Raw genomic sequence first — 25977 nt, forward strand, 5'->3', positions numbered from 1 at the left:
TTTTTTTTTTCACCAGAGATAGAACTCAGGTCCTTGCGCTTGCAAGGCAGGCCACCGAACTGCTGAGCTAAATCCCTGGCCCCTTTTCTACTATATTAAGACTAAAACATTTGAAAACTCTGCTGTGTCACGGAAATGAATGAGTAAAGGTGCCTCTAAGCCCAGAAGTCTATTTAATCATTCTTTATCTCTTCCATTCTACTCCTTTTCTCTTCCTACATCAGAAACTAGTTCAACAATGCAGTCGGCTAGAAAAAGAATTAGGCTCAAAATCAAACTGGCTCTTCTTTACTGTCACTTCATTTGCTCAGAAAGATGAAGGAGACAGTGGTTGTAAAGCTGCTGTAAAAACTCTATTCTTAATGTCCATGTCCCAACTCTCCGTGATGAATGTAATTATGTACTGCAAATACACACTGATAAAAGGACAAATATGACTCTGCTGTGGTTGAAGAACATAAAAGACTTTAAAGTATTTACAAAATCTGTTTTTCTCTTCTGACTGCATTCTAATTAATCTTAATTCTTTTCAAAGGTTTTCCTTACTGCTTCTCTACTTGCCTTCTTACCCTACTCTGCCCATGAAAAAAAGTTAAGCTACTGTCTCACTCTCTCAGGTAAAACTTAAGAGATTTTTCAGAAATGTTAGCCAGGCATGGTGGATCATGCCTGTAATCCCAGCACTTAGGAGGCTGAGGCAGGAGGATTGCTGTGCATTCATGACCACCCTTGGCTACACAGTGAGTTCAAGGCCAGATAACTACAGAGGGAAGCCCTGTTTCAAAATGCTAAAAAACAAAACAAACAAAAGCCCAGTGATATGCAAAAGAATAAAGCAAGCTAGAGATGAGGAAGGAAAAACTTACACTTTTATTTAAAAAATTTAAAGATATTCTTGATTTTAGACATAATTTTTTTTTTCCCAGTACCAGGATCGAAATCAAGACCTTGCTCTTGAAGACAGCTGCAGCACCACTGAGCTAAATCCCTGGCCCATAGTGTGGTGCCACTGAACTAAATCCCTGGCCCCACATAATTAGATTTTTTAAGGAAATATGTAAGATTCTGTTAGGGGAAAGGAAAAATCAGCAGGATTTATTACGTGGTGAAATTCCATGCAGCTTTTTCTTTTTCTATTTTTTTAACCAATACATAAACTTTTAAAACAGAACATAGGGCTTGACGTGTGCTTCTATCTACAGGTCACCAGCGACAAAGTAAAACCAAAAAGCTCACGAGATACTTTTGAAAAAAATGTCTCTGCCAAATCATTTACATTCATTTGGGATCATTACACTTCCAAAAGCTTCAGTATCTCTTTCTAGTTTTTGAATTGTTGGGCTGTACATAGAATATTTCTCCAACAAGATTCCTTGAACGATTAAACTTTAGAAAACAAATTGCAAAAACACATTTAGAGTCTGTGGTGCTTTGATTACCCTAACAGAGCCTAGTAATTACTCTGATTATAATTGAATTTTCAAAAATCACTACTTTTCAAAGGTGAGAAGGGATATTAACTAGAACCAAATGAGTTGAATTTTCTTAAGTAGCAGGTAACAAAACAAGTGATCTTCCTTGCGATTTTACATTAATTGCCAAGAATTACTACCTTTCTACCCACTTCCTGAGAGAGATGCCTTCACTCAGAGCGTAAGGTCTGGCCAGGGCTTAGAGTAAGGTCAGAGGCTTCTAAGCGGTCACTGCCTACGTTTGTACCACCCTGCAGAGTATACCAGCTTAATTTGGGAGCATCGTTCACCTCTCTGGTCTTAATCTATTTCCTGTCCAAGTAGGGTTACTTTTTCCTGTGTTTTCTGCAATATTTTGAAGGACTTACTTCAATTACGAACTTGACCGCTGTTTATGAAAATGATTGTTATATTATTTTTACCATCATCCATAAGTTTGCCACAAAGTCAAAATCCACTATAACCCTCCCCATTTTATTGTTTCCTTTTCCCACAAGCAGTCAACCGGCAAAAATATTTCAAATAGAAATTTCCAGAAATTAATTTATTTTTAAATGACTAGTTGTTTTAGTCTTTTGTTATTTTTATGGCTCTCATTGTGCCTAACTCAAAAATTAAACATCAGGGCTGGGGATTCATTTAGCTCAGTGGTTCCGCCGCCTGCCTTGCAAGCGCCAGGACCCGAGTTTGATCCCCGGTAGGGAAAAAAAAAAAAATTAAACACCATAGGAATGTACCGGAAAAAACAACTGTAAATATACGGTTTGAGTTTCAAGCATCTACTGCAGTATCTTACAAAAATACAACGGGGAACTACTTGTAGGGACGTTTGTGAGATTATGATCAGCGTCAGGAATAAGAAATCCCAATAGTCCTGAGGCTCCCAAATGTTCAAGACTTTTGACCGCTCCCCGCCACGAGCTCATTTATTAATATGAATAAATAACAAGTGGCCGCAAGGTAGAGACAGCCCTAACGCCTGCGAGCAACTCGGCACGCAGCCTCCCTCTCTCTGTCTCTCGCTGTCTCCTCCAGGCGAGATGGCGAAACCCGAGAAGGCGCCATTGGGACGCGGCGTCCCATGGCAAGACTTGAACTCGGAGCCTTTGGGGAGCAGGAGTCCTCTGCTCGTCACCCACAATTCCCAGCCAGGCCTGTCTTTTCGCAAAACATTCAGGAGAAAAACGAGACGAACCCTACGGCCTTTGCGGAGAGAAACGAAGGAGACTTCGCCATTCGGTCCGTAGTCAAGAACCCCAAATCTGAGCTCACTGGTCACTGAATTAAGCAGCACTGCCGCCGCGAAAGAGCTGAGGGATGGAGTGCTGTAGCTTTAAAAAAAAGGGGGGGTGCTTTTGAATGAAAAAACTTTATTTGGATACGGGCAAGTGGCAAACAGCGGCTGGCTCCAGGATGAGGAGCTCTTCCGGGAATGAAGGCGGGGACAACGTGGGGCGACGAGAGAAGCGGAATAGGGAAGCGAACGGAAGGCGGAAGCAGGAAAGGACCGGGAGGTCCCAGGGCCTGGGGAGCGGAAGAGGTCGCGGGCTGGGTCACGTGGCCCGGCGGTCACGTGGGCAGAGCTGTTCACAAGGCGTGTGGCCTAGAGTTCTGTGCGCCTGCGCTGTCCTCCAACACTTTTCCCAGGGAGGTTTCCTTGTGCGAGCTGGGGGCTCCAGGGGCGACAGTCCCCGACTCTGCAGTCCCACCGCGTTCGCTCGCACCTTTGGCGCGTCTATCTTCTTTTCTCGCGGAGAGGTTAGTGCACTGCCTTTTCTAGCACTTGTGTGGCCCGACACAGAGTTCTCTGCCTTGGCGCCCGAAGCCTCTTGGGTCACCTAGATTTCGTCAGTACCTCTGTGACCCGACGCCCCAGGCAGTGAGTGATCTTTATTCGACTTAGCTGGGAGGTAAAAATCATACAGTCAGCATTTACCCCATTTTTCAGCCGGAACATAATAGTAAGCAGCAAAAATGAATGAAATTGTTTTTGGCGTAAGGAATTGTGGGCATGTTCCCAAAGATTAGTTTAATTTCACTTGACCATTGAATCGTGGCCTAGCTGTAAGCATTTTGTTAATTGACCTTTTTGCACTTAAATAGTAGAAATGTGCCGAAGAACTGAGCAGCGACCTTGTTTCATTTTTTAAAAATTCATTTTATTGGTACATTTTAAGATATACATAATGATAACATTTATCATAGGGAATTTGTACCTGTACATGATATACCTTGCTTCTTTTTCCTACCCCCTCCCTTCCTTTCAACCCGTAAGTATTTAGACTTTAGTTTTTCACCGCCTAGAAACAGTGCTTAAACGTGTGTCGGGTTTGTTTCACTTAAGAGTATGGTCTCAAGGTTCATCTGTTTACCTAGAAATGCCTCGTTTATCTTTATAGCAGAGTAGTACTACATTGTATATAAGAAAAAAACACCCCACATCTTTATCCACTGGTTGATGGGCATTTCAGCTGTTTCCAATATTTAGCTATTACAAATTGTGCAGCTATATATGTAAGACTTAAAGTCTCACTTCTCCACGGAGCGTGAACAGCCGAAAGGGCCTCCACGATGCTGGGCCCTAACACTGGGAGCTCGACGGAAAAACGAGAAACCCAGGAGGGAACACACCAGGCCAGATGGTAAATAGACCTTTATTAGTCTGGCCAGACGGCACTCCCTGAGCCAGGTAGCTCAGAGAGGCAACTGCTCAGGGGCTGAGGTGCTTTTTATAAGGTTTTTCTAAACAAAGAGTCAGGGAATTCACAGAACAAGACTACAAACACATTGCTTATCTCAAGCAGGAAATGTTCTATGGTAACCTTTTGTCATACCATTTGTCCCTGGGCCGGCTGTTAGCCAAGTTAGCAATTAGCATATGAAGAAGCACAGTCTGGCCTATTAGCATGGAGTCACTTTAGCTTATTCAAGTCTTACATAAACATGGGTGTGCATATATTGCTGTGGTGTGATGCTGTTAATTCTTTTGGGAAGATACCAAGGGGACTAGCTGGTCAAATGGAACCTCAGGTCTTAGTTTTTTGAGGAATCTCTACACTAATTTCCACTAGTCTACACTTATACCAATAATGAGAAGGGTTCCTCCCCCGCACCACCACCATCACCACCACCACCACCACCACCACCACCACCACCACCGCAGCCCCACCAACATTCACTGGTTGATTTCTTAATAGTAGCCATTATTCCTGGGATGAAATGAAATATCAGTGGTTTTTTTTTTTAATTTTCAACTCTTAAATGACCAGTTATGCTGAACATTTTTTCATATATTTATTTGCCATTTGTACTTCTTCAGCTGAGAAGTGTCTATTCATCTCAGATGCCAATTTTTGGATTGGATCTTTAAATTTGGGAGGTTTGTTTTTTTGAGTTCTTTTTATATTCTAGATAGTAGTCCTTTATCTGAGAAACAACTGACAAAAATTTTTTCCCACTCTGGTTTGTCTCTTCACTCAGTTGGTAGTTTCTTTTGCTGTGCAAAAGCTCCTTAATAAGATAAGATCCCATTTGTTGATTCTTTGTGATAGTTCTTGTTTGATCCTGGTTGTTTTTTGTTTGCTTGTTTTTTTTTTTTTCCACAAAGTATTTTGCCTACACCTATATCTTTCAAGAGCTCTACTTATTCCATCTTCCAGTTTTAGGGTTTCCAGGTTTAGGGTTTCTGTTTTAATATTTAGGTCTTTCTTCCATTTCTATTGTAATTTAGTACATGCTGAGAGATGTGGGTCTAGGTTTACTCTTCAGTATGTGGACAGCCAGTTTTTCTTACACCATTTAATAAAGAGGCTGTCTTCTTCCAGTGAAAGTGTTTGGCCTCTTTGACAAAGATAAGGAGGCTGAGTATGTTTGGAGTTGTTTCTGTATCTTCTAATCTGTTCCATTGATCCCCAAATCTGTTTTTTTGTTTTGTTTGCCGGTACCGTGCTATTTTTGTGACTGTGTGTGTGTGTGTGTGTGTGTGTGTGTGTGTGTGTGTGTGTGTGTGTGTACCAGGGATCAAACTTGGGTCCTTGTGCTTATGAGGCAGGCGGCAGCACCACTGAGCTAAATCCCCAGCCCATACCATGCTTTTTTTTAGTGTGCTGCTGAAGCAAGCACCATGTTGTTTTTCTCATGGTAGCTTTGTAACATAATTTCAAGTCAGACATTGTAATGCCACCTACCTTTGTTGTTCAGAATTGCTTTTGCTTTTCTGGGTCTCTTTTGGTTCCAAATGAACTTCAGGATTGTTTTCAACTCAGTGATGTGTGTTATTGGTAGACTGATTAGGAGTACATTACTAAATCTGTGTAGTAATTTTGGAAGTATGGTCATTTTCACTATATTGAGTCTACCTACCTAAGAACAAGGGATCTTTCCATTTTTTGATATCCTCTTTGATCTCTTTTTTTCAGAGTACTGTAGTTTCCCATGTAAAAGTATTTTACTTCCTTCATTAGATAGATTCCTATTTGATTTTTTCTGATACTATTGTGAAGGAGGTGGTTTCCTTAATTCTCTCTTAGTGAGTTTGTTATGTGTGTACAAGAATGGTATTGATTTTTGAGTGTTGACTTTGTGTCCAGCTACACTGCTGAATTTGGTTATTAAATCTGCAAGTCTTTTGGTGGATTGTTTGGATCTTCTATATAATCACATCATCTGCAACTAAGGATCATTTAACATCTTTTCCTATCCTTATTCCTTTTATTTCTTTCTCTTCTGTCATTGCTCTAGCTAATGTTTGCAAAACTGTATTGAATAGAAGAGGGGATAATGGGCATCCTTATCCTGGTCCCAATTTTAGAGTGAAAGTTTTCAATTTGACTATTTAGTATGATGTTGGCTTTTGGTTGGTCATAAATGGCTTTTATCAGATTGAGATAAAGACCACCTATTGCAGTTTTCCATTGGGTTTTTATCATGAATGAGTATTGAACTTTGTCAAATGCTTTTTCTGCATCTATTGAGATAATCGTGTGGTTTTTGTCCTTGGTTCTTTTATGGTTTCTTATATCTATTGATTTATGTATGTTGAACCATCCCTGCATCCCTGTGATGAATCCTACTAGATCACAGTGTATAATCTTGATGATTTGCTGCATTCTGTTTGCCAGTATGTTATTGAGGATTTTCCTTCTATGTTTATTAGGGAGATTTGCCTGTAACTGTCTTTTTTGTTTGGATCCTTCCCTGTTTTGTTTTGTTGGTACCAGGAATTGAACTCGGGTCTTCGTGCTTGTGAGGCAGGTGGCAGAACCACTGAGTTAAATCCCCGGTGATCCTTCCCTGATTTTGATATCAGAGTGATGCTTGCTTCCAGAAATGAGTTTGGGGGTATTGCTTCCCTTTCAGTTGCATTCAAGAGTTTGAGGAGTGATGGCATTAATCATCTCTAAATCTTGTAGAATTTAACAGTAAGCCCATCAGATCTGGGCTTTTCTTTATTGATAGGTTTTTCATTACATTTTCAATTTTATTAACTGATATTGGGTTATTTAGAGTTTTTATGTCATCTTGATTCAGATTTAGTAATTCACGTGTATCTAGGAATCTGTGAATTTCTTCTGTGTTTTCCATCTTATTAGAATACAGATTCTCAAAGTAGGTATTAATAATCTTCTGGATTTCTGCAGGATCTGTTTTGATTTCACCCTTTTCATTCCTAATTGCATGGATTTGAGGGGGTTTTTCTTTTTATATAAGGTGGGCTAAGGGTTTATCAATTTTATTTAATCTTTAAAGAACTCTGATCAATGGATTCTTTGTGTGGTTTTCTTAGTCTTGATTGCATTAATTTAGGCCCTGATCTCTATAATTTTCTCCCTGTACAAGCTTTGGACTTGACTTGTTCTTTTTCCAGCAGCTTGAGCTTCAACATTAGCTTGTTTGTTTCAGCTTGCTATGTTTTCCTGAAGTGGGAATTCACCACTATAAATTTCCCTCATAGAAGTGCTTTCATGGCATCCCATAAGTTCTTATATGTTCTACTGGCATTATCATTTAATTGTAGAAACTAATTTTTTCTTTAGTTTCATCTGTGACCCATCAGTTGTTCAGTAGTGTATTTAATCTCCATGTATTCATGAAGTTTTTCAGTTTCTTTTGCCATTGATTTCTTGTTTTTTTTTTTCTTTTTATTGAGGTTATTGGTACAATCTAGGTATACAATACAGTTGCATTCATCATTGGGATTCTGTAACTTTACATAATAGGTCTTGATTCTCATTTTTCCCCTTGTCCCTGCCCTTCCTTCACCCCCTCCTACCCTCCCCATTTACAAACTTTTGCCATTGATTTCTAATTTCATTGCATTATGGTCTGATAATATGCATGGGATAATTTCATTTGCTTTTCGATTACTTAAGCATGTTCTGTGAGCTAGTATGTGGTCTGTTTTGGAGAACATCCCATGTGCATCTGAGAAAAATGTGTATTCTGACGTGGGGTGGAACACTCGGTATACTCCTACCAAGTCCATTTGTTCACAGGTTTGGTTCAGTTTTGATTGATTTTTTTGTCTAGTTGATCTGTTTGTGACAGTGGGGTATTGAAATCCCCCATTACCATTGTGTTGGTGTTTATTTCATGTCCACTAATATTTGTTGTATATAGTTGAGTGGACTGGTATTTGGTGCATGTATTTTTTTTTAATTGAGTTTATTGGTACATTTTAGGGATACAGTACAGTTACATTCATTGTTGGGATCTTGTACCTCTATATGACAGGTCTTGGTTCTCATTTTTTCCCCTTGTCCCTGCCCTCCCTTCACCCCCTCCTCCCCTCCCCATTTACAGACATTTTATTTCCATCTTTTCACTTTCTCACATTTTTTTCTTTTCCTTTATTAACCTTCCCCTACCCATCCCACCTTCCCTATACCTTTAGCCCTTTTCTTCCCATTTCACAATGTCAGTTATCTCATTAGGATCTTATGTACTATTACAGTTAATTCACACCAGAGAAACTATTCAGTGTTTACACATGTGTGACTTATTTATTTCATTTAGGGGTATATCCTCAATATGTATCCATTTTCCTATGAATGACTTTAATTTCTCATTCTTTATGGCTGAGTATTATTCCATTTTATAGAAAAACCACATCTTCTTTATCCAGTTACCAACTGATGTGCAATTGGGCTGTTTCCAAGTTTTAGCTATTACAAACTGTGCCGCTGTAAACGTGGGTGCAGTGCATGTATATTTGTGATTGTTATCTCTTCATCTTAGATTACTCCCATAACAAGGATATAACCTTCTTTGTCTTGATCACTCTTGGCTTGAAATCCACTTTGTCTGCAAATAACATAGCTAGCTACTCTAGCTTTTTTCCAGGTTTCTGATGAATGGAGTATTGTTTTCCATTCTTTGCTTTTCAGTCTGTGAATTTCTTTTTGAGTTAAATATGTTTCTTGTATACAGCATATTGTTTCTTGATCCATTTTGCCAATCTGTTTATTTTGATTGGTGAATTGAGACCATTTACATTGATGGTTGTAACTGATATATATTGATTTATTCTTGTCAGATTATTTTTCAGTTGTTGATTCCCTTTCCCCTCTGTTTAATTGCTTTTCTTACCTGGTGAATTCTTTCTATTGGTGTTTATAAAATTGTAGTCTTTGTTATCTTTTTTTAGAATATCCTTCAGAACACTTTGGAGTGCTGGTTGGGGGATCATGAATTTCTTCAGGTTTCCTTTGTCATGGAAGTATCTTATTTCTCCATTTCTCTTATAGTTTCCATACTAAAGCAACCAAGAAAGTCTGGAGGTAAAGAACTTCCTCAAAGATAAAGAATCCAAGTCTGTACACAGATTTCTATAAAGTTTTTATAATTAAGGTCTTCAGAACCCAGCTGGTTCAGCTGGAAGCAGTGGTACAGACTTTTAATCCCTGCCCTTGTGAGTCTGAGGCAAGAAGATCATGAGTTCCGGGCCAGCCTGGGCTACATAGCAAGACCCTGTTTCAAAAAGCCAAACAAAAACACTCTGGTTCAATTGGCAGAGAAGAGTTCAAATTACAGGTGATCAAGAGTAGTTCACTGGACTAGAACCTAACACAGAATACCAGCTTTTGAAGATATTTTGAGAGCAGCAAGTTCTACCTGGTAAACATTGCTGTGACTCATCCCTGTCCTTTTAAGGGAGGTGTTACTCTGTAGTGCCTTTGGGATGGGAAAGCCTGGGCGTTTGTAACATCTCTGCTGCTTGCTAACTATGACTTATTATCCTCTCTAAACCTTGATTTTCATGTCGGTAAATGTGACATAAAACAGAACATTTGGTATATAGAAAGCGCTAGAAAGTAATGTCTTAGTCTCTGTCAGTTCCTCCTTCACATCTTTACCAAAGACTTGTTTGTGCAAAATACATCTCACCATATGAATCTCAAATCTAAAAGCTCTGGTTTCCCTCTACCTATGGAAAACCCTGTGGGATCACTTAATGGATCTTTGCAGGCTCTGGCCATGGGCTCCTTTTCTGTCCTTACCTCCTGCATCCCCTCCCATCTTGGAAGTTGCATCCTGTTTGTCAGGTAAGCAACACAGTGTACCTGAGCTGTTTGATTTGCTGATTGATCCCTCTGCCTTTTCAAGACCCAGTCCAAAAGCCACCAGTGTCACATCCACTTCTCACCTCAGATGCTCCTTCCCGGGACCCCATAGCACTTGTACATTATATTATTCTGTTTCCTTAGCTGGGCTGTTAATTGTGGTGTTACTGATTTATATTTGTATCTCTAGCAGCTAGGATTCTTTTTTAAGGAACTGATCACCTACTATAGGTTGACTTTTTTTCTCTTCTTTTTGGGTTGCAGGGGGATTGAACCTAAGGCCAGCACACTAAGCAAGCATTCTGCCACTGAGCCACATCCCTAGGCCTAGGCTTACTTTTGAAAAAATAAATGTTTTAGGATGTAAGTAAAGAGAAATTATGTAATGGAGTGTGTGTGTGTGTGTGTGTGTGTGTGTGTGTGTGTATTTGACATGTCTGACCTCATCCCAAAGCTTCTCCTTCAAAAAGTAGCATAAATCTTTCTGGGAGCCTCTCCAGAGTCATCATGCAGAACAAGATGAGTTCCTGTGTTTCTCAGTCTCCTGTGCTACAGCTCAGCAGTAGGGTCTGTTCCATGGAATTAATGAGCACTTAAAAATGCCTGTCCCAGGAGAGCTCAGGACTGTGATGAGAGGGACTCGTGTCCTTTTGAGGACATATCCCTGGCCTTAGTTAGTTGCCTTCTCATTATTGAGGTTGAATAAAGGAATTTGTAAGCATAAGTTAAAAAAAATAGTTTGTATGCTAAGGCAGCAAGTGAATAGACTCCATCACTTTTTCCTCTTTTAAAGTCCTTATCATGTCAGTAGCTTTATAATGTAATCTTTCAGAAAGAAAGCCAAATACTGACTAAATGAAAAAAGGCAGAGGCTTTTATATGTATATTACATAATATATATAGGAAAAAATATATATATGTATCACACACTCACACTTTTTACATTTTTTACCTTTATTTTTTGGCAATGCTGAGGATCACACCCAGGACCTTGCACATACTAGGCAAGCATTCAACCACTGAGCTACAACAGTTATTTGTTTTACTTTGTTCTTTTCTTAGAATTAAGATGTTTCTGTTTCACACTTTTTGTAACAGATATATGCCTCTTGCCTAGGGAAATATTTTATTTATATATACCTTAAAAATTTCACCAGGTGTGGTGGCACAAGCCTGTAATCCCAGCACTTGGTAGGCTGAGGCAGGAGGATGTCTGAGTTCGAGACCAGCCTGGGCTACATAGTGAGTTCCAGGTCAGTCTCAACTACATAGTGAGACCCTGTCTCAAAAAAACAAAAAAAAACAAAACACAAAAAAAACAAAACACAAAAAAAATTTTTTTTTTTAAGCAAAACATTTATTGGTACTTTTTAGATATAAATTTATTTTCCTAAAGAGAAAATTTCTAGCAATAGCTTGCAAAGTTGACACTGCAGACTTAGGGCACTTAGATGACATCAAATAATGTACTGGGCCCCATCCCCTGCATCTGGATGATTAGGAATATACATTTTTAAAAAAAATTTTTTTTAATAACTTGAATTTGAAATTCTATTTCTTTTAGCTTGGGATGTCATAATGCCAGCCAGGCTTCTCAGAGCCCTCTCCGGATCTCACAGTATATTATCTAAAGTACATCCATGCCAAAAGCTGGTTCATCTAACTTTAAAGCCACTTAAGGAGTTTGGAGATTCAACATGCAACAGCACCCTGACAATCCGCCAAAACTTGGATTCATATTTTCCTATTGAAGCAGCTGATGTCTTGAGTAGGCCTTGGATCCTGGAAATGAACTGGAAAATCTCAGATGCAAGCAGACTGTCTCCATTAAACGCTGCACACTGCCAGGATGACAAAATGTACCTTCCATCTAGGAAATCACTTGGTACTCATAGGAAAGTGGCCCACAAGCCAAATCTTTTGGGTTCTAAGTGGTTTATAAAAATATTAAAGAGGCATCACTCATCTGCATCAACTGAAACATTTATTCCAAGACAAGACTTTCCCCAGATCAAGAGACCCCTGAAAGCATCCAGGACCAGGCAGCCATCCAGGACCAACCTTCCAGTTCTGTCTGTGAATGAGGTAAACAGTGTGGCTGTGCTGTGCTTATCCGTCACTGCCTGCTGTCCAAACTAGTGTGGGCTGCTGCCAACACAGCAGAACTGGCAACCAACACAACTCTTTTCAAGTCTTTGAAGCCCAGCATAACATATCCGAAGGGAATCAAAATGCTGATTTTTAAGAATTAGTAATACATATAATCTATAGGCAAAAAAAAAGAAAAAAGTTAAGAGTTTATAAAAGGATTGATTATAAGTCCACTTTGGGAATAAAACTGTAGAAAAGATCTGTTCATTAAAAAAATCAAACCAGGGGCTGGAGATTTAGCTCAGTGGTTCTCTGCCTGCCTCGCAAGTGCAAGGTCCCAAGTTCAATCCCCAGCACCAAAAAAAAAAAAAAAAAAAAAATCAAACCAGAAGTTCTTCATCAAATTTTAAAAGATGTGCTGGGGATGTAGTGCACCTCTGTAATTCTAACACTCTGGGAGGCAGGAGGATTACACGTTTGGGTCCGTTCAGAGGGCTCATGACAGTTTAGATGGAGTTTTGCAAAAATCAGAAATGGTATGTTCCCTCTTTAAATGCACAAGAAAATATTAGGAAATCTTATGTCTCTAAATTGACTGAGGTAACATAATTGAGAACCATTATTCTTTGACTACCTTTGGGAGAAAAGGCTATCTTGAGGTGTGGCAAGTAGTGTAAAAGACTGACTTTGGTTTTTTGAGACAGTCTCGCTATACATTTCAGGCTGGCCTTGAACTTGCAGTGATCCTTCCTGCCTCAGCCTCCCAAGTGCTGAGATTACAGGTGTGCACCACCATGCCCTGCTTCAAGATTGACTTTATCTGTCCCATTTTGAGAGCCACCCCATTTTCCTATGGGAGTCACGGAGCTGGTGACTCCTTTGTTGCAAGATTACCCTTTCCACTATTCTTGCCCAAGACAATGATCTGTCTGCATGGTCTCAGGAAGCATGTGCACCTTCCTATCCCCACACTTGCTCCAGCACAGGCATTTGGAGTAGGGTGAGTGAGGTTTCAGCCACCCTGCGTATTGGAGTTAAGTTTTTGCCTGTTCTTGTTTGCTTATGCCACCCCGCTGAGCTCCTCAGCCCATGTCCTTTTGATTTCTAACTTGGAAGAGCAGTGGCAGCACTTGACAAACACATCCTGCACAGCGCCTGGCCTGAGAGTGACAGATGCTGGTTAGTGTTGGTTCAGACCAATGCCACAGTGCATGGTGAAATTGACTAGTGGGTGGCCAATGTTTTTTGTTTTTTTGTTAATAGAAGCCAGGTGAGTTGCTGCACACCTATAATCCCATCACTCTGAGGGGCTGAGGTAGGAAGAACACAAGTTTGACCTCAGCCTGGACAACTTAGTGACTAAGTTTTTAAAAAAGTAGAAAGCCTGGGGATATGACTCAGTTCAAAGGCCCTGAGTTCAATCTCCAGCACTTCAAGAAAAGAAATAGAATAGACCAGAATGCATTGCCCAGGATAAATACTGGTAGTTGGTGAAGCTTTTATGGCAGTTATTGGTGTGTGCGTATGGATATGTGTGTACTGTGTATAAAATGATTTATCATCGCATGCTTTGTTGTGGTCAAAACAGCTTATAAGCTAAAGCATTTTACCATTCATGTGAGATGAAACTTTTTGATAACTTTCATCTACACTTAGTGTATAGGAGGGGGAAAAATGCATTTTTTCTTTTGTAAGTACAATCTGTTTTTACTCACATTACTTCTGGCACCAAAGTGTGGAGTTCTCCATCAACAAATTCTTCAACTCTCTAGACACTAGCAGGGTTTCACAAGGCTGCCCCCCACCCACACACACTTCAGATACCAGCTTCAAGTCCCAGGTTAACACTTGTACTTCAGACCAAGTGGCTGTAAATTAGGGCTTCCTGAGACCTTGTCCTTGGATTTGAGAGTTTGCTAGAATCACTTGCAAAACTACTTGTTATGAAGTAGGTCATAAAGGACACATGAACAGCCCTTGAAGGGATGCACAGGGTGATGTCTAGAAGTGCTTGACACAGTCACCTCTGTCCTTGGGGACTTGGAGTGTGCCACTCTCCTGGCCTGTGAATGACTTCACCACCCTGGAAGCTCTGTGTGCCTTCTGGTGTAGGTGTTTTCTGGAGGTTTCGTCACATGTGTGATCACTCGTCAACTGCCAGCTCTGCTTGCTACCCCTGAATACAGGGTGTCACTTGAAGTTCCAAGCTTCTAATTAGTCAGCGTTTGATGTTTCCAGCAACCAGCCAGAAATCATTCTGAAGCCATTCAGGAGCCAACCAAGACTCATTTCCTGCCACTGGGGAAGCTCCAGTGCGCTGAAAGAGCTATGTGCCAGCAGCTAGACACTGAGACATAATGCAGCAAAAGATGCTCCTGTCGCTCTGTGTCACTTAGGAAATCAGGGCTTTAAGAGTTCTGTTCCAGGAGCCAAGGAGAAAGAACATAAATCTTATTATATCCAGGTATCACAGTAAAATAAAAGCAATATTGCCATCATATACCTTTTTTTTGTTGTTTTTTTTTTTGAGACAGGGTCTCACTATGTAGTTGAGACCTACCTGGAACTCACTATGTAGCCCAGGCTGGTCTCGAATTCACAGTGATCCTCCTGCCTCGGCCACCTGACTGCTGGGATTACAGGCGTGCACCACCACACCCGGCAACCATCATAGACTTTTTTCAGTAGTACATGAATAAAAATAATTTTTTTCAGAGCATATGATGTATTAGGACAAGAATCATATGTAGATTTTTAGCCCCATCTGCTGGAATATGTTCTGTGGCCAGAGAAACAAAACACATACTGAACAATAGTCTTAAATTAAAAAAACTAAAATAGGCCTAAATTTTTTACCTAAACCCAGTAACTGTTTTCATTTGTTTGGCACATCTATTTAAGAGTAAATCGACCCCCATCTTAAAACCTGAAATATGCTTTATACATAGGATATGTAACTAGAGCTAAATAAATGAGTTTTCGCTAGAAAAAGACGTGAAACTGAAAGCTTTTCAAAGTAAAAGCACCTTTAATAGATGCAGACACAATATGCTATAGTTGTTGCCCTTAACCAAATAGGCTTAAATAAAAACTTGAAATTTCAGAGGAAACAAAACCAAAAAAGATGTCAAAAAGTCAGATTTTAAACTTTTGAGCTGGGGATTTAGCTCAGTGGTTCCAGTGCCTGCCTTGCAAGCATAAGGTCCCAAGTTCAATCCCTGGTACCAAGAAAGAAAAATCTGTGCTTTAAAATGTTTGACTCATTTAATAGAAGCAGCCCACAATTTTAAATAGAGTAACGTGGCAAGCAACAATAAGCGTGTGACAGGAGAAAAGCTTAAGGCCAATCTAAGAGAAGATGCTGACAAAAGGAGACAAGCTTCAGAAAACTTAGGACAGAGTTAAGAGTGGCTGAGTGGAACACATTGTGTTTAAAGATTTATGTGTAATGTATTTATAGTTCAGAGTATATTTCCCTTCACTAGGTGTGTGCTGCACCCCTGTAATCCCAGCACTCTAGGAAGCTGCAGCCAGAGGATCACAGATTCAAGCCTAGCCCAGCAAATTAGCACCTTAGCAAGATCCTGTCTCAGAATTTAAAACAATCTTTTAAAAAGGCTGGGTCACCCAAAGACCCTAGCTTCAATCCCCAGTACCACAGAAAAGAAAAAGTTGCTAAATGAGTAGCCGTGTCTCATCCTCGAACACCGCAGACCTCTACTCAGCCCTAGTCTGAAAGCCAGACCTCCCACTTGACCCAAAGGTGGCTGTATGGATTTTGTGTGACATCTCTGAATTTGCTGTTGATAGCTAGCTCACCTTTTTGAATTGCTGTGTAGGTTAACTCTAATAGATGGTCCTCCAAGCTGTCAGGTCGCAACCCTTGGCTTACAGAAGCCAGCAGCCTCTGCTGAGCTCAGCACGATTCCAGGCCCGGCCTCTCCTGATCTGGCTTTTCACCTTTCTCCCTCTTGTCTCATCTTTGTGCCTCTGCTCTTCCCCTTCCACCTAGAGTGAGTGTATCCACTGGGGCAGTCACAGAAGTCATCTTGCCCAGCAAGCTTCAGAAAGGAAGCATCTGGTGTCACTGAGTGGATCCTGCCTGGTGCCCTCACCTGATGGGTCCTCACAGGATCTCTGTCCTTCATCCACACAGTTTAAATTCTGCTCTCCTCACGTCGACTCATTGTAACTCCAGGGAGCCATGCAGGTCTGAGTTAACACGTTCCCATTCCCATGCTGCATCGACTGTCCGCTTTCTGACTTGGTCCTCGGTGGGCGTCTGCCGGGACCCTCTCACCTTCCAGAGGAGGGCGCTGTCCATCTCTGCCCACATTCCCCACTAATTTCAGATTGTCTGACTTAATTGTAATTGAATTGCTCTGTAATTCCGAGTGGATATTTTATTGATTTAAAGTGTTTCCATTTGCGTGTCTCCCAGGGCCCTCTGTTTCTTCTGCTTTGTGTGTGTGTGTGTGTGTGTGTGTGTGTGTGTGTGTGTGTGTGTGTGTGTGTGTGTGTTGTTTTGCGGGGAGGGGTTGTGTTTTTGAGACAGGGTCTTTTTTTGTAGTTCAGGCTGGCCTCGAACTTACAGCAGTCCTGCCACAGCCTTTCAAAGACTGGGGTTACAAGGCTTGTGCCACCACTCCTGGCTTTTGAATTTTTTTTGAGATAATATCTCACTATGTTGGTGATCCTCTGCCTCAACCTCCTGAGTACTGGGATTGCAGGCATGCACTACCACACCCAGCTCCTCTGCTGCTTTTAAAGCCACATGCTAAAATGCATAACAGAGGAAAGGCAGAGCATGGTGGGGCCTTTCCTTGACTAAAAGCAAGAGTTGGGTAACAGGAAAGGAAGGAAGGAATTTCCAGACCACTTACTTGCTGCTCCAGAATTCCATTCTGGGAATTCACAGAGTGAGAAAGAATGTGAGGGCTGAGATAAGTAAGACCAAAGAATAAGCACTGATTTAGTGACTCATTAACTTCTTTTGACCCCCTATAATCTAGCAAATGTTAACAATCCTGAGCAGTTTATCAGTTTGTTTAAACTTAAAAACAAACCTATATAAAGTGGGCATTAATACTATTCTGATACTCTAAACTTTTCACATTTTTTATGTCTGAAATCTTAGCTCGTGGGCAGATAGCTTTCAAACTTTTGACCACATCCTTTATGAGAAATACATTTTATATTTTACATACATCATGACCATGTGCATACATAGGCACATACTTGTGAGAAAAAAAACATTTGTTCTTGCTATGAGTAATACACTGTGGTATTTCCATTTTATTCATTTAATCTTTTAAGGTCATTTAGGCCAATGAAATTGACATCAAAACTAACGGGTTGTAAACTACAGTTTGAAAACACTGTTGCTTACCCTGTGTAGTTGCATAGACACAACCTGACACAAACAACAGCACAGAGCACTCACCAAACAGCCCATTCTCAGTATCTACAGATCTTCTTGCTTACTGTTAACTGGAGTAAAAATACTGTCATTCATTTGTGAAGTTAAGGAATCTGCCTGTACATAGCTAGTAACAAATGATCAAATGACCTGGGTGATAAGTGGTGGTGACCCAGGGTTGGAGAGAGTTGTTTCACCCGGCCCCACAGGACGCCTTCACTCAGTCTGCTCCTGGCGCTCCTGGTGGGCCCGGACTCCTTCAGGATAGGCCGGTCCATCGCTGGCTACCTGAAGCTTTGGCAGATTGAGCTGAATTCATCTCCCTGTATCCTCCTTGTCTTCACCCTCATCGCATCCCTTGGGTGAAGTTCTGAGGTATCTGAAGAAAACTCTTGAATGCTGGCTTTGCCATGTGGGGTCCCTTAAGGGGTCACAGGAGTCATCAGAGGTGCTTGAGCCTCTTAGTGACCCTTCTTGTGCTCATCCTCAAAACAGAACCTGATGCACTGCACAGCATTCGCCACGGCAGATGAGTATCATTTGGGAAATCTGTCTCAGGACCTGACCTCCTGTGGATATGTGGAAGTAACAAGCTTGCCTACAGGTACTTCTGCTTGACCCTGCAGCCACGTGTGTTACTGTATAGGAAAATAATTTTGCTGTGATACTGTCTTAAGTAGCATTTGTTTGATCTGCTTTTCTTTTGATTGTATCCTAAGGTGTCAAATGTTTATGCAAATGACTTCTAAAGAAACTAAATGTATAGAATGTACTTCTGAGATTAAAATTAATATAATTTAATCTTTAAAGAATCAGTATTAGGAACATCAAGGACCATGTATGCTGGTCAGCTTTCTTAAGGCAAGGTTTATTTTGACTCAGTCAGGAGGGTTTGGTCCATAATCACTTTGGGAACTGGCAAGGCAGCTGTCAGGAAGCCAGGACCAGAGAGGAAGAGGAGGGGCCTGCACCTCCCCGATGACCTCATATCCTCCCACTGGACCACCCCCCCTGAGGTCCCACCACCTCCCCAACAGTGCCATAGATGGGGATTAAACCTTGAACATATGGGCCTTTGGAGAACACTTACCCAAACTATAGTCCCAAGCTACCTTTCTTTGACATTACACATTTGTTTTAGTATTATGGAACCGTGAAATTGAGAGCCTCTAAAAAGAAATTTACCAGCCCAGAACTTTAAATATAACTAAATTAGTCAAAAGATAAACACAATGAATATAAGAAAGAAAAAAATTAAACAAGTGTATTTTAGGCTAACTCTAGGGAGGATTCTTGAGAAGTTAGCCTACTTTAATAAATGACATAACATTTTGGCGGAAGAGAATTTTACAGTAAATCTCAAGATAGCCCAATATTCAGAAAATTTATCAGTTTGCCTTAGAGTAGTAAAAATAGCAAAATGCAAAGCTCCCTGCTACAGAGAAAATTCTCTATAAAGACTCATTGATCCCACATACAGTTGAAGGGTCCTTGTGCCTTTTTGGCCTTGATGATCTGAACAGACTGTGCCACTTAATGACAGAAACAAACAGTTTGACTTAGGAAAACAGCTGTGTCCCAAGCCCCTAAGATGAGTATTGTCCGGGGTACCCCGTGGGCACTGCCGACTGGCCGGTGTGTGTCTCCAAGTGCTGCAGAGTTGGGGACTTGTTACCTGGGGTCTTTCTGGTTTTGTTTGTTTTTTGTTTTTGGTACCAGGGATCGAACTTGTAACCTTGCATTTGCAAGGCAGGCGGCAGACCCACTGAGCTAAATCCCCAGCCCTTGGTTTTGTTTTCATTTCAGGGGAATCATATCTAGGACCTTGTGACCCAGCCATCTTTTCCATTTCATTTTTGTTACTTTTGACTAGATAGCAAACTCTTATATAGGATGTAGTGCTTAGAGTTCAGCCTGATAAGGTAGGTTAGTTTGGTCTCTAATTCCTCCAGGCCCCAGTCTCAACTAAGAATCTGAGGCTTTGCGGTTCCTAATATTATGTAAGAAATTATATACAACCAGACATGGCAGCATATCTGTGATCCCAGCTATTCACAAGCTGAGGCAGCGGGTTAAAGCTCAAAAGGCCAGCCCGGGCAACTTAGCAAGACCCTGTCTCAAATAAAAAACGAAAGGAGGTGAGGAAGATGTGGCTCAGTGATAGAGCACCCCGAGTTCATTCCCCGGTACTGTGATAAAAAAAATTGTATATAACTTTTTACAAGTTGATAATTATATCCTGATTGATATATTACCATCTTTATAATTTACATCATTGGACATTTATATAATAAGAATTATTACTATACTAATGTTAAACAGTTGCTTATTTATGTATATTGGTGTATGTTTGCAAATATTTAAAAAGTTAAAATTTGTAAGAAACAGGGCTGGGGATTTAGCTCAGTGGTTCCGCCACATGACTTGCAAGCTCAAGGTCCTGAGTTTGATCCCTGGTACCAAAAAAAAAATTTTTTTTGTAAGTAACAGATAACTAACTATAGTAGTGTTAAAAGCAGGTATGTTTTGAAATGATAGATACCTTTATTTCAGTATATTTTCTTTTCCTGACTTTATACAGTAGTATTTAATTCAATAGAATGAGTAGTTTGGGAATATTAAAATTATTATTAATAAGGAGGTATGTAAAGAGAAAGCATAAATCAATTTTTTATGAAGTTGTTTAATTATTTTTCTTTACTTTTTCTCTTTTTATTTTTTTTGAGACAGAGTTTTGCTATGCAGTTCAGGCTGGCCTTGAACGCACTATGTAATCCAGGCTGGCCTCCACCTTGTGGCGATCCTCCTACCTCAGCCTCCTGAGTACTGGAGTTACAGGCCTGTGCTACCACGCTCAGCAGTTTATTTCTTAAACCTTAGTTGTATTGAACTTAATATTTTTATATTTACTAACTAGATTAGAGACTACTGAATCAAAGTGGGTGTGAACATGCAATTATAAATAGTACTCATAATACTATCACAGGTGGAATGTTTTAGGAATGTCGTTTGTTATAGGTCTTTTTTTCATTTGCATATTTTAAACCCCTTCTAAAGCTTATTACAGCCGAAAGTTGGAGATTATATTGTAGTGTTTTGTGGTATTTAAAGTGACTATAAGTATTTCAAAAAATGTGTACAGGTGACTTTTAAGGCCTTGTATTTATTTTAAATCACAGATGCAGCAAATACTTTGGTGATGGGTGTGGAAAGTTCTGCAAAAGAAGGTGATCCTGGAACAATATTCTTCTTCAGGTGAGACAGGAAAGAGCAAAATCCCATTGGGAGGAGGGTCTGTGGCCAGGTCACTGTGGTCTTAAAGATGTGAGGAAACCTTTCAGTCTGCATGGTCAGAATACACGTAGTTCTGAGTTAGATTTTCACCTAATTCTTGTCAAGTTTAGGGATTGTCTGATCAATCCTGTTACAAAATATTTTAAAAAGTCAATACAGTAGTTTTCCCTTGGTTTATCTTCACTGGTGAGTACGGACTGAGTTTGGGGAAGCACCCATTTCCTGTCCATCCACAGCCCCTCATCAAGCACAGGCTGCCTCCCCACTCTTTGCCATCTTCTTGCTTTTCTTCCTTTCCCTTCAGTAGACTTCAGCTAAAGCTCTAGCTCACCCTGTCTCTAGAGACCTCATACTGGAACCCTGGCTCAGACAACTTACTCTGCTTATTTAAAGATTGTTGTAATACCAACCACAGCAGAGTAGCTGCCTGGGAGTGATGCTGCTAACAGACGCCATGGGAAACACTCTGCTGCTGTCCTTACCACCAAGGAATGTCCACTGTTTGCATTTTGCAGTCCTAGTCCTAGGACTAGTACTCATAGTGGCAGAACAGAAATACATGGAACCTGCATAAGAATCCAGACTTTAAACACATGTGTGCAGTTCTGTTTGGGAGCTGAGGTGGGAGCTTCACTTGAGCCCAGGGGCTCAAGACCAATCTTGGCAATATAATGTGACTCTGTCTCAAAAAAAAGTTCCAGACTTTGTTAGAGTGTTTTTGTGGCCTTGGTCCTTACAGTTGATGTAAACTGGAAGCCGTATCATTGTTAGTATGGACACCTACCTTCTCTTTGGCCCTAACTTTAAATGAAATCAAGTTGTGACACTTAATCCACTTGGAATACTAGTATCCCTCTCCCTCAAGTTAGTCAGGACTTCTGAGGACGTCTCCTGTCTAATAGAACTGTGGTGTAAGCTTCATATGTGATGGTACATTTCTTAGTCATCACAGTCTTAAAAACAAAAAAAGATGAAGTTAATTTTGAACAATATGAATAATAATATCATGTTGCCTGAAGTTGAATTCAGTGGTTTTTGTTTGTTTGTTTTTGTTTTTTGGTACCGGGGGTCAAACTCAGGACCTTGGGCTTGTGAGGCAGGCGCAGTGCCACTGAGTTAAATCCCCAGCCTGAATTCATTTGTATTTTATCTAACCCAGAATTTCATCATTTCAGCATATAATCAAAATGAGACTTTCCATTCTCCTTTATATCCTAGTTTTTGAAGGCCACTGCGAATTGTACACTTACACTCGTCTGTAATGGCTCCAGGCGTGGCTCAAGTGCTCCACTGCCACAGTGGCTTGTGAGGACCAAGTTGCCCAGCATGGTGCTAGTTGGAAGGGTCTAAAATTCATTGGCTCCCTTCTGCCTCAGAGTGATTCTCTGAACTGAACCTTGGAAGCCATGTCCTGAGTCCCTCTCCCAATACTCACTGGTTCCTCCCTGCCAGTTTGTTTGTCTCAGTTGTAGGCAGCTCCGATCAGGACGCTGTTCTGCTTAGAAATCCATGGACTCCCACCAGGCTACCTCAGCAGTGTTCCTGCTGCCCTCACTGCCATACTAAGGCTTGAACTCAGATCTTCATCCTGAGCTACATCCAGAGTCCCCCCCACCCCCTTTTTGAGACAGCCTCCAAGAGTAGATTCATAGATGTTCACCACCCACCCATCTGCCTGTTTCTTTAACCTGTTTCATTGCCCACAACATCGTGACATCTATCCCTCACCTGGCCAGCTCTGCAGGTCCTTTAGGAGCCATGACCCTCTGCCGGGCATCCCATAGTTCACTCTGCACGACCCTTGGTGTGCTCATCACAGTCTTGTAAATAATCGGTGGTCTAGGTGTCGGTCTTTTCCACATCAGAGTTCTTAGAGGGTAGGAACTGAGTCATACTCCTATTTTATCCTAATTGCTAAAGTAAACACAAACCCACATATCTACTAAGCACTTTAAGAAATTTAGAAAGAATGATACAGGGTCATCCTCTGTTTACTCTTTCCTCCTCTAGCACAGTAACCCAGGGCATAACTCTACTTCAGAGATGAAACCAAGTTGACTTACAGAGTTTAGACTTTAAGTTCTTCCAAAGTCAGGATTAATTCAGAAGGCCTCCTGTGGCTTAATTATAGCTGTTCTAAGCACTCTGTGAGAAAGCTTTATTCATTCTGTAAGAAGTTTGCTTTTTTCCACAATTGTTAGAAAACATGATCCTTTATTCTCTTCCATAACAGAATCTGCCTAATGAGAACGAAGGTGGGGGTCTCAGACCTTTTCCTCATTTTGGGCTGATGATATAGTTCTTGCCTAGTAGCCTGCCTGACGCTCTGGGTTCAATCCTCAGCACCACCCACACAAAAATATTTTCCTCACTTTGAATTCCATACATCAGAAGTCAACCAGATATGGAGGCATCTAGGTAACATGAAGTTAGATAGTGTCTCAATAATAGCTACCTATACTACAATCCATGTGAGAAACCATGGATTTTAGAAGTTCATCTAGTGACCAAATTATCTAATCAGTCCATAATCATATTTGTCCTAGATGTTACCTAAGCATGACTTTATATATAATACTAACAAGTGCATTCAGTTAACTCTTACTCTCTTAAATCAGGGAAGGAGCTGCCGTGTTTTGGAATGTGAAAGAAAAAACTGTAAGTATAAATAAAGTGTAAAAGTATTAAAATGTAATTTTCTAAGACTAAATTGTTAATTAGGATTCTGTAGTTTGAGATATTGGAAGATTATCTTCTTGTATTATGTGATATTTATCCTATCACTTTCATCTTCTAAAATACATTGTATTTTGGCTTTTTAAAAAATGCTCAAGGGCCGGGGATTCAGCTCAGCGGTTCGGTGGCCTGCCTTGTAAGAGCAAGGACCCGAGTTCAATCCCCAGTACCAAAAATAAATAAATAAATAAATAAAGTTCAATATTTTCCTTTTTCTGGGTGCACACTGATTTGTGAAGAGTCCAAACCATCCTGACAACACTGCAGAAGCAGTTATGTTTGCATATGATAATATACAAAATGGATACTATACACAGTCTATCAGAAGCTTATTTTAGATCAAATTTTGTAAAACATACCACTTATGGGAAGTAATCTCTTTAATACCCAAATCAAGATTTTTAATATGATTGTTTTAGAGGTAGTTCGGTGATTACAGCAAAACTTTACATTTAACCCAACAAGTTCACACTTAGAAGGTTGTCCCAATAGCTGGGTGTGATCCACATCTGTACTCCCAGCACTTGGGAGGCAGAGGTGGGAAGACTGCCATGAATTCAAGGCCAGCCTGGGCTACACAGTGAGATCCTGTCTCAGAAACAAAAACAATTATCCAAAGTATGTAATCACAGTTATGCATGGTAAGTTATGTACAGAAATGTTCATCAAAGCATTTTTATACTAGACAAGGTTAGAAATCACTAAAATACACAATAATGGAAATTTTATTAAATATATCCACCGAGTAAAATTAAAATATGCTACAGTTCTTAAAAATCACATGGAAGAACACTCCTGGGACGTGACTCATGTAGGTTATGCAGTTAAAAGTCCAGGTTATAAACTGTAACCACCATAAAATATCAAAGCTAGTTAAAAAGTACACTTCATACAATCCCAGTTTTTCTAAAAAGAAATAGCTATGCACAGAGTAGGCATCTTTTCCCCCGCCCCAGTTTCTAACGCTGGGGTCAGACCCCAGGCCGCTTGCCTGCTAGACAAGCACTATACCTTTGAGGTATACCCTGCCCCACCTATCTTTAGAGCTAGAAGTTCCTAAAGAAATATTCTTACAGGGCTTTGAAGATCCATGCATGAGGGCGATGCATTAAGTAGTAGCATTCCTTGGGATGGACCTTTGACATGGTTAAGTAAATTGCAGCTCCTCCACTAAGAATAGTGTTGAAAATGTCCCTCTGTGTAGTGTGATCCCATTTCATACAAAAGCGAGTATGCACATGTACTCATAGAAAAGTGTGGAAGGCTGTGCGCCAAGTTTAGTCACAATTACCTCTGAGCATTAGGATTGGATTTCAGAAGAGCAGAGAGAAACAATCACTTGTACAATTTATGTTGCTTCGATCTTAATAAGTATTTGCTCTGCATTTTAAAAAAATTTAATGACTACACGCCATGTTACCAGTGATTTTGAGTGGTGGGATAACGAAAATTTTTATTTTCTTATGCTCATCTATATTTTCCACATGCAGAAACAAATGGACCTTTCATCCTGATTAGTTTAATAGCACCATGAAGCAACAGAAAACACGCCATTAAAGAAAACTGTTAGAAGCATCAGTCAGCCCCGTAACATGCTTGCACTGAGGAAATTGGTCTTAATTTACGGTGAATGTTCCTTTTCTCCTAGATGAAGCATGTGCTGCAGATTCTAGAGAAACATGAAATTCAACCGTATGAAATTGCATTGGTACATTGGGAAAATGAAGAGCTTAACTACATGAAAATAGAGTAAGCACCTTTTTATCAAACTATGAAAAGGGCACTTGGAAAAAAAATCGGAAAAGCAGAGGAAATAAACTGTTCATGAATATGGGGACTAATTTTAAGAAAAAATGTATTGCTATAAATAAAAAGGCTATGTCATATAATAAACAGAGGAATATAGAAAACTTTTTAAATGTCAGGATAGCCACAAATTAAGTAGATAGTACAACCCCAAAATTGAAAGTTTACATTTTCTTGTTTGTTTTGTTTTTTGAGACAAGGTCTCACGATGCAGTTCAGGCTGGCCTTGCAATCACCAAGTAGCTCAGGCTGGTCTCACAGTGATCCTCCTGCCTCAACCTCCCAAGTGCTGGGATTTCAGTTGTGCCCCATCATGCCTGGCTTATGGTGCCTTCTAGTTTCTGATATTTGTTCTGTGGAATTAGTAATATTGAACCATCCTTCTATTGAGCATTTAGTTTCTTTCCATTTTTTATTCTAAACAGTTCACCATGAGAAGTTTTCTGTACACAAATTTTTCTCTACATCTTTTGTTTCCATGGGATACATTTCTAGAAATTGAATTAGTTCCAGTAAAGATTCTGAGAAAATTTATATAATTCTTGATATATATTATCAAAGTGACCTCTAGAAAGTTTATAAGGCGTATTTTTTCAAA

At 40.2% G+C, this 25977-nt stretch overlaps 2 protein-coding genes across 8 annotated transcripts in view; one reads left to right on the top strand and one right to left on the bottom strand.

Moving 5' to 3' along the window:
• Armt1 (acidic residue methyltransferase 1) overlaps nt 1-2740 on the bottom strand; it is a 12867-nt gene extending 10127 nt beyond the window's left edge. Inside the window, exon 1 of the mRNA XM_010628845.2 lies at nt 2668-2740. Coding sequence (XP_010627147.1) covers nt 2668-2708 — 41 coding nt within the window. The 5' untranslated portion in view covers nt 2709-2740. The remainder of the gene's footprint in view (nt 1-2667) is intronic.
• Nucleotides 2741-2827: 87 nt separating this feature from the next.
• Nucleotides 2828-25977, top strand: part of Rmnd1 (required for meiotic nuclear division 1 homolog) — a 37808-nt gene continuing 14658 nt past the window's right edge. For 4 of the 7 annotated variants that reach the window (XR_004517137.1, XM_010628846.3, XM_010628851.2 and 1 more), the window contains exons 1-6: nt 3157-3230; nt 11598-12118; nt 18039-18147; nt 20723-20798; nt 23456-23495; nt 25222-25322. Coding sequence is in view for 6 of the 7 variants with exons in the window: in XM_010628846.3 (XP_010627148.1) it covers nt 11612-12118; nt 18039-18147; nt 20723-20798; nt 23456-23495; nt 25222-25322 (833 nt within the window). In the remaining variant the exon portion in view is untranslated. The other 3 variants (XM_010628849.3, XM_010628847.3, XM_010628850.3) reach the window with 3 other exon arrangements.

This window comes from Fukomys damarensis, unplaced genomic scaffold (assembly GCF_012274545.1).
Source record: "Fukomys damarensis isolate Sample0158 unplaced genomic scaffold, DMR_v1.0_HiC HiC_scaffold_14, whole genome shotgun sequence".
Taxonomy (NCBI): domain Eukaryota; kingdom Metazoa; phylum Chordata; class Mammalia; order Rodentia; family Bathyergidae; genus Fukomys; species Fukomys damarensis.